This window comes from Mastomys coucha, unplaced genomic scaffold (genome assembly GCF_008632895.1).
Source record: "Mastomys coucha isolate ucsf_1 unplaced genomic scaffold, UCSF_Mcou_1 pScaffold5, whole genome shotgun sequence".
NCBI classification, from domain to species: Eukaryota; Metazoa; Chordata; class Mammalia; order Rodentia; family Muridae; genus Mastomys; species Mastomys coucha.
The window spans coordinates 28,924,387-28,932,642 of NW_022196911.1; the positions used below are offsets into that span (position 1 = coordinate 28,924,387).

The 8,256-nt window shown below is 38.1% G+C and overlaps 1 protein-coding gene across 9 annotated transcripts in view; it reads right to left on the bottom strand.

Moving 5' to 3' along the window:
• Ranbp17 (RAN binding protein 17) overlaps positions 1-8,256 on the bottom strand; it is a 301,497-nt gene that overhangs the window by 259,231 nt on the left and 34,010 nt on the right. For all 9 annotated transcript variants that reach the window (XM_031354601.1, XM_031354599.1, XM_031354597.1 and 6 more), the window contains 4 exons: positions 7,184-7,257; positions 4,409-4,528; positions 2,551-2,697; positions 1,784-1,956 (listed from right to left, as the gene is read on the bottom strand). In XM_031354601.1, coding sequence (XP_031210461.1) covers positions 1,784-1,956; positions 2,551-2,697; positions 4,409-4,528; positions 7,184-7,257 — 514 coding nt within the window. The remainder of the gene's footprint in view (positions 1-1,783; positions 1,957-2,550; positions 2,698-4,408; positions 4,529-7,183; positions 7,258-8,256) is intronic.

The window sequence follows — 8,256 nt, forward strand, 5'->3', positions numbered from 1 at the left end:
TTGCTATGGTGGGAGAATTGTGTTCTGATGGTGGCAAGTGACCTTGGTTTGTGTTGTTTATTTTCTTATGCTTCCCCTTACCCCACCCCCCATCTGCTTATCTCTAGTGCTACCTGCCCTTGCTAAATCTGACTGGAGCCTGTACTTCCTGTGATCCTGGTTATGTTAGAACTCCTCAGAGTTTAACTGTCTCTGGGATCCTGTGATTCTGGGATCCCGTGATCCTGGGCTTGTTAGAGCACCTGGGAATGCAGCAGCTTCCTCTGGGTCTTGTAGGACCAAGGTCTGCTCAGGACACCAGCCCAGGACACCAACCCAAGACACTCTGCTGGCAGAGTTCCTGTGTGCCTGGTCCTGCTGTTCCCAGTTACTCCCGGTGTTGGGACAGATGTTGGGTCCTCCTCACCTCTGATCCTGAGAGTGTCAGAACGCCTGGGAGTGGAGCTTCCTCTGGGTCTTGTGGGACTGGCTGCAGAGCTTGCACCCAAGGTCTGCTCAGGACACCAGCCCAGCCTAAAATCTTAATCTAAAGAAATAACCCATGTTTTACAAGGGGTTGGCAACAGCTTTTTAAAATTACTTTCTAATCCCAGCACTTGGGAGGCAGAGGCAGGCAGATTTCTGAGTTCAAGGCCAGCCTGGTCTACAGAGTGAGTTCCAGGACAGCCAGAGCTACACAGAGAAACCCTGTCTCGAAAAAAAAAAAATCCAAAAAACAAAAAAATTACTTTCATTTTAGTTTATGTGGATGAGAGCTTTGCCTATGTGTGTCTGTGCACCATCTGTACGCCTGATTGCCCATAGAAGCCAGAAGAGAGCTTCAGATTTCCTGGAGTTACAGATAGCCATGTGGCTGCTAGGAATGGAACCTGGTCACCTGAAAAAGCAGCCAGTGCTTTTAACCACTCAGCTATCTCTAGCTTTATGGCAAAAAAAGACCTGACAGAGACTTGGCAAAGAATAAATGCAGACAGCAGGTAAGTATATGAAACAATGTTGACTATTAGGAGTATCATGACTTGATGGAATACAAATTAAAACCACAATGAGATACCACTACACACCTACTAAACTTACTATAAAATTAAAAGACCATTAACAGCCAGCGATCAAGTCTAGAACAGTTCAAACTTAGGTGTTCATATGAAAATGTAAGAGCATATGTTACAGACACTTTGGAAAACAGTTTGGCAGCTTTTTATAAAGAAAATATATACTCACCATACCACCAGGAAACCCATATATAGGTATTTTACACAGAGAAATGGAAACTTATGTTCATATAAAATTGTGCACATCAATGGTATCAGCAGTTTATTCCCATTGCTAAAAAAGTGAACATACCAAATGTCATGAACAGTGAGTGAGTGTATGGATACAATCACAGATGGGACTCTACTCTGCAATAAAAAGGAAGGAACCCTTGAGACAACATGGAGGGATTTCAACCGCATATGCCAAATGAAAGGCACTAGACTTCAAAAGCTAAACACTGATGGTTCCATCTGTACAATATCCTAGTACTGGCAAAAGTTTTAGGAAAATAAAAAGATTAGTCATTGCTAGAGTTATGTGCTAACTAAAAAGGGACTAAGTGTCTCTAGGTGATGGAACTATACTCATGACATTGAGTATCACAAGTGCGGTGGTAGCTACACAACCAGACACACTTGTCAGAACTTATAAACTATATACCAGCAACAGTGGACCTTAACATTTTACTTCAATCTTTAAAAATTACAAGATGAGACAGATAAAAATAAAACATTTAATATTTTAATACCTCACAACAATGGCAACAGATTCCAATCGGGACGTGATAAAGGCCTTTGTGATTTCAGGTGCGTAAGTGTCTAACAAGTGAGGTTCAGCTGACTTCACAAAAGGGACGGATGCTACCATCCTCTGCCACAGAGTTAATAAGTAATGAACACTGTTGGGGGCAAACTCCCAATGCTACAAAGAAACACAGCAAATGTTATTTAAAATGGCATTATAGCATTCTAGACTAGAAATCACAGAACAAAGTGACTACAGATAAAATTAACTGGGGTTGTTGTTGTTGTTGGTTGTTGTTTAGGTTTTAATTTGAAACAAGGGCCTCATGTAGCCTAGGCTAGCCTTGAATTCATTATGTACCTAAGACAGACCTTTAGCTTTTGATTCTCCTGTCTCCACATCCTGAGTACTGCTATTACAGACATGCACTGCCACACCTAAGCCATGCTGCTAGGATACAACCTGGATGGGAACAGGGCTTCCCATTAACTTCCAAAGGAATCTTCCCATAATACAATCTATAAAAGCATTCGTTTCCTTCTTTACATAGATTTAATTCCATCACTCTTTCATTACTAGAAATTTAAACAGAATATCAATTTTTATTATTATATGTGTTGCAATGACTATTTTGCCTAAAAATTTTGTAAAGAATAATAATTCCCTAAGTACTCAAAAGAATATTTAAAAAAAGAAACCACCTCCACCAAACCTTTACCAAGAAATTGATTTAAAATTATCGTTTAACCTCCATTATACTTTTGTACTTACCTGAAGGCTAGTGATAGTAAAATTAGCAATCAATCCAATAACTTCCGCATACTCCTTCACCAAAACTAATTCTCCCAGCTGATAGTTTGTCTTTAAACGAGCCAAAAATCGACAGAATTCATGATAATTACCAGGATCAGACAAACCCTAAATTAAAATACAAAAGAAAGGCTCTTCAAAGAAAGTGATGAAAATCTAAGTATTTATTTCTGCTCTATCCCCTGGCTTTCATGGGCACCTACTCTGTGGCAGATGGGGAGATAAGATGACAGCGTCGGGAAATGGGAGACGAGTGCATCCTGCTAAGCTTACTGTCACTGTCACTGCACAAAGGAATCTAAAGAAGAGCTTTTAGAAGTAGCATATCACCAAGATGACAAAGATTATGTTTGAATTTATTACACAAAAAGTCTATGTGGTGTGTGTGTGTGTGTGTGTGTATATGTGTGTACATTATATAAGTGCACAAGCAAAAATCACAGAAAATTATTTTAATTCAACTACTTGTGTTCTGTAGTCCCAAGTTAATGTCCTGTTTCTAAATGACAAGGCATTCAAATAAATTACTGCATATAAGTGACTTTTAGAAGAAAACTTAAAGAGGAACAGACCAAGAAAGACCTTTCTAGAGTGGCTAGAATGCCAAACGCATGTTACCTCTATATTTAAACACTTTGCAGAATAGCTGGCATATGACCACATTTTAAAATGAGTTGGTTGAATGCTAATACTTAAAAGAATCTAAAGAATTTTACTAATGGAGGCTCTAGGAAAAAAATAGTATGTATTATCTAAGACAAATTACAAAAGTATATCTTAGAACAAGCCTTTTCAGACACACAATTGTAATTCTAAAATACCAGATTGACTTTTACAGTGGCCAAGTAGCTCCCACAATATAGCTCATGATAGTAAGTTCCACAAAGAACTTTTGATTTTAAGGTAAAGCCCCATTTATATGAGCAAAATGAGTAAACACAAGCCCTGAACTAACATTGAAAATGTATACAAAGGTATACATTGTAAGATATTCCACCTACATCTGGGGTATAGAGGATATGGGCAGTGGGGTACTTATTTGGGTTGCACATAATCAAGATATATTACATACACACATGAAATTGTTAGAGTAAACAAAAAATATTGTAAAAAATTAAAATGAATAAATTCTCAATAGCCAGAAAAACAAACAAACAAACAACAATAACAAAACCCAAAGAACCAAATGCCTTCATCTCTACATAAAGATAACTGCTGGCCCAAATTTGCCAGGAACTGAGAAGCACAGAGACAGTTCTTCAAGCTGCCATTTATGTGTTTGCAGTCCATGGCTTAACTACAAATGTTTTTAGCCATAAAAAAATGAACTGAAAGTGATCTAATTCTTGTAAGACATTCTACGCCTCTCCTGAATGGCTCTGCATGTGTGTCCAAGCACTGGAGCTAAGCAGGCTATCTCTAAAGCTACAAACCAGGTGTCCGCCAGAGGGCAAAAGACACTATTACAAAATTTAAAGCAATGTATTCCAATATTAACAATTAAGTTGTCTCCTACTTCAAAAAGCACAGCAGCTTAAGGAGCAAAAGCATGAACATAAAGGACAACGATAAAGACAGAAGCAGAACATACACATGACTTCTAGCATCTAAAACAAATACAAACGAAACACTGGAAGGAATACCGAATCTATATTGAAATACTCTCATTTAAAAAATGACTATAGCAAATGAGACCTCAGGAAAATGAATACAATACTAAATACTTTTCCCAAAACATAACATATTAAAAAATATATTATGTGTCAGTGAGGAGAAATATAATTTCCATATGCTAAATATGAAATTATTTCATAAATACCTGGGGGTTTTCAAGTATCCTTTTTACTCCTTTAATTAAGTTCCTAAGGTACTTGGCACGCTCAGGACTGCTAAATAAGGATCTTCTTGTCGATGCAAACTGAACTAAGCATGAAAGTGCCTGAAAAACAACACAAGGTTTTATTTTCATTTTTAAAGTGCCTATGTCCACTATCACCATCCACAAGCCTCGGCCCCACACTAAAACAGCACTTGCAGGTGTTCTTTGGCTGACTTTAAAATTTCCTCTCACCCCCTCTGCCTGGATTTTTCTATCTGTGCATTTTTCTATCTGGCTTTCAAAACCTTGACATTTTTATTTTAACTGTTGATCTGCATTTTACAAAGGAAGGGGTCTCAAGGGCTAGGGAGATGGCTCAGTGGTAGTGACTTTTACATGAACATCTGAATACAAAGCTGGGCATGCCCACATGTGCCTGTAATGTCAGTGCTGCGTTAGAGATAGGCAGTCAGCCATTCTAGTCAAAAGAGGGAGGGAGCTTCAGGATCACAGAGATACTCTCCCAAGAAACTAAGACTAACAGCTACAGAGAAAGTACAAGTGTGCACAGGCGTGCACGCGCACACACACCACACATCACACACACACACACACCCCACACATACCACATACAATACATACACATACACACACCACATACACACAAAAGACCAAAAGGCATTTTGAGAAGAAAGAAGGGTTTCATTGTGACATTCTCATGACTGTGGAGGTGTCTACATACCACTGTGTTCTTATTTGCACCCTATCTGCTCTCTTCCTCTTGCTGAATCCCTTTATTCTTCCTGATCCTGAGACATATATTCTATAAGCTCTCTATGCCAAATCTGCCAAAACAGGCACTAGGTATGGATACAGTCAGAGGGTGCCCAGCTGCTTAAGATACCCATTCTGTCTATGAACCAATGAACTAGGTGTCAGAAACAAAATAATCTTAAGTTACAGAGTATTGTAAATTATGTATTACGGATCCTGAAAAGCAGAAAATTCCTTAACTGAATCAGGCATATTACAAATTTATTTGGTCACAAAGTACTTATTCTATGCCATTCAGAAGTATCTTACAGGGGAGTATGGTAAATGCTACTAGAAGAGTTAGCAACTCTCTGAAAGTCCCTAAGGAATATTTCTGACCTAGTTATCTCCCTAAATTTCCAGGTCATTTCATTACCTATGCTCCTAACTCCAACAGCACTCTGTCCTCATATAAAGGACAAACTGTTCTCTGCATGTTAAATCTGGGTTCATATATTTACTTGCCCAGCTAAAATTACCACTAGTTGCCAATGTTAAAATATTTCTATTAGGAGATTTCATACAAAATAGCTGAATCTTGTGATAAGGATAAGAATGAGAGAACAAACACAAGAACCTTTCTGTTTGGACCATACTCCAGTTTCTGACTTCCTTTATTGTTAAAAAACAAAAACTATCCTCCTTAAATGACTCTAATGCACAGGCCTAGGAATCATCAGGATATTTTCCAGCCTGGGCAGAGTCAGTTAGACACTGGGGCCTGTTTTCTGTTCACACCAACCTACTGAGGACAGCGTTCCTAACCTTGTAAGGTCACTGTGAGCATGAAGCAAGACAAGCCCCATGGAACAGGGCACCAGGCTAGTTATCTCAAAGCACACGGCCTCTTCTGCAGGTTTTAATCATGAGCATTTTTTTGCTTTATACTAAAACATAATCCTATGACTTCAAGCTTTTTAAACAATTAAGAGCAATTTCCTGGTTGAAAGACAAAAAGATAAAGCACAACCCCAGATAAAGCGCCCTAACAAACACAGATTAAAGCCTTCAACTCTAAATTAAGAACAGACTTACTGGCTTAGGGATGCAACTCAACAGTAGAACACTTGGTAATTAATACAAGTCTTCCTTTTAAGTAACGTTTAAACAAATGCACTTTAAATTTGGAATACTTTTCCAGAGACACAATTCTCCAATTTCTAGTAGCTTAAATATTAATTAAACTTAACATTTTTTTCCAACACTGCTTGATCTTAAAGACTCAAAAAAGGATGATGCTCATAGTCTCAAATTTCTGTGTAACAAAGAAATTTTTAAAAAGTTGAGCATCAAGAATGATGAGCACCAATCAAGTGAGTAGTCACCTTTGTCTGTCTCAGGGATTTCTGATGGAGACTGTCAGTCAAACCTAAGACATGTAACCAAGCAGGTAAAGAAGAGCAGAGACAGAAGGAAGGCAGTCCTAGTAGCAAGCAGGGCTTGAGCAAGGTGGGCACTGCTTAGGAACGGAGCTGGTGCTAGAGGTTGGTAGACTGTACTGGCTTTGGCAGGAGCCAAAAGATCAGTTACTGATTCTGAGCTTAATCACAAAGTGGAGATGACTATTCATAAATTCTGTTAACAGATTCTGTTAACAAATGTGTAAATTTAACAAAATACATTAAGAAGTGAGAGAATTACTAGAGGAAATATAACTCAATTAAATGCATAAGAGTTTTGAAGAGAATATATATTACCCTTACTTCAGATTAGAAAACAACCACATGGACAAGGCTGAGCCTGGCATCCATGAGGATAGAAGATAAGTTTGAAGGCAACATGAGCTATACCATAGACCCTATCCAAAAGCAAAACCAGAAACTAGACAGACATGCAGCTCAGTTACCATACTAACATCAAAGGTAGGAGGCCATAGGTGCAATTCCCCAGCAGTGCTAAACAGTAACAACCAACAATTGAGGGTCTTATATCTTTAAGGACTAATGAATGACTTGTACTTACTAACTGAGACAGCAGTGGTGGGAGCGAGTGATACAAATTGAAGAAAAGATCCAATGTTTCTGGCTCCAGGAAAACTGGAAAAAAGATGATTTTTCTAACACCATTAATTTCACTAAAAGATTATCACACACATAAGAATGTCAAGACCTTTACATATGGCTACTCATTGTAGCTGAGCTACTTATTTATTTATTTAATATTGGCTTTTCAAGACCAAGTGTCTCTATGTATCCCTGGTTGTCCTGGAACTTGCTTTATGAACTAGGCTGGCTTAGAATTAAGAGATCTAGTCTCTCTGCCTCTACTTCCTGAGCACTGGGATTAAAGGTATCCACCACCACAACCTGCTTAGAGCTGGGGCTATTTTGATTCTTAAGGGATTTTTTTCCTTTGATAAATGAAACAGTATGGGTGTAAAAAATTGCTAGCTAAGACAGCTCTTAATTCTGTATAGTCTCTACACTTCTAAGTAGAATGTTAGTTTGTATTTACACTAAAATAATAAATATGGGGATAAGTAGCACTAGAAAGCTTATAAAAAGCAGCTGTGTCCTGTCCCATTTATATATTTACATTTAAAAAAATGGTCATCATGGGGCTGGAGAAATGGCTGCTCTTCCAGAGGTCCTGAGTTCAATTCCCAGCAACCACATGGTGGCTCACAATCATCTGTAATGGGAACCGATGCACTCTTCTGGTATGTCTGACAGCTACAGTTTACTGATATACATAAAATAAATAAATCTTAAAAAAATGGACATCATACAGTTTCACTTGATACCACTTGAACCCTTACCTTAACTGTATTAGATTTTAGTTCTCTAACTTACCCTGCAATTCTATCTCCCACATTCTCTGAAATATCCATCCTTTCTCTTCCCATTACAATCACAATTTGTGATACAATCAATCCTGTGTTTACATTTATAACCATGCAAAGAATAACAGATGAGCTGAAGAATATTATCACTACCTTACCCTTACAATGATCTCTGTACTAAGCTAAGCATGGTGGCTTGGCTTAGTTGTATATGTCTATCTCTCACTTATTTTTGCCACGTTTTGTCAAACTC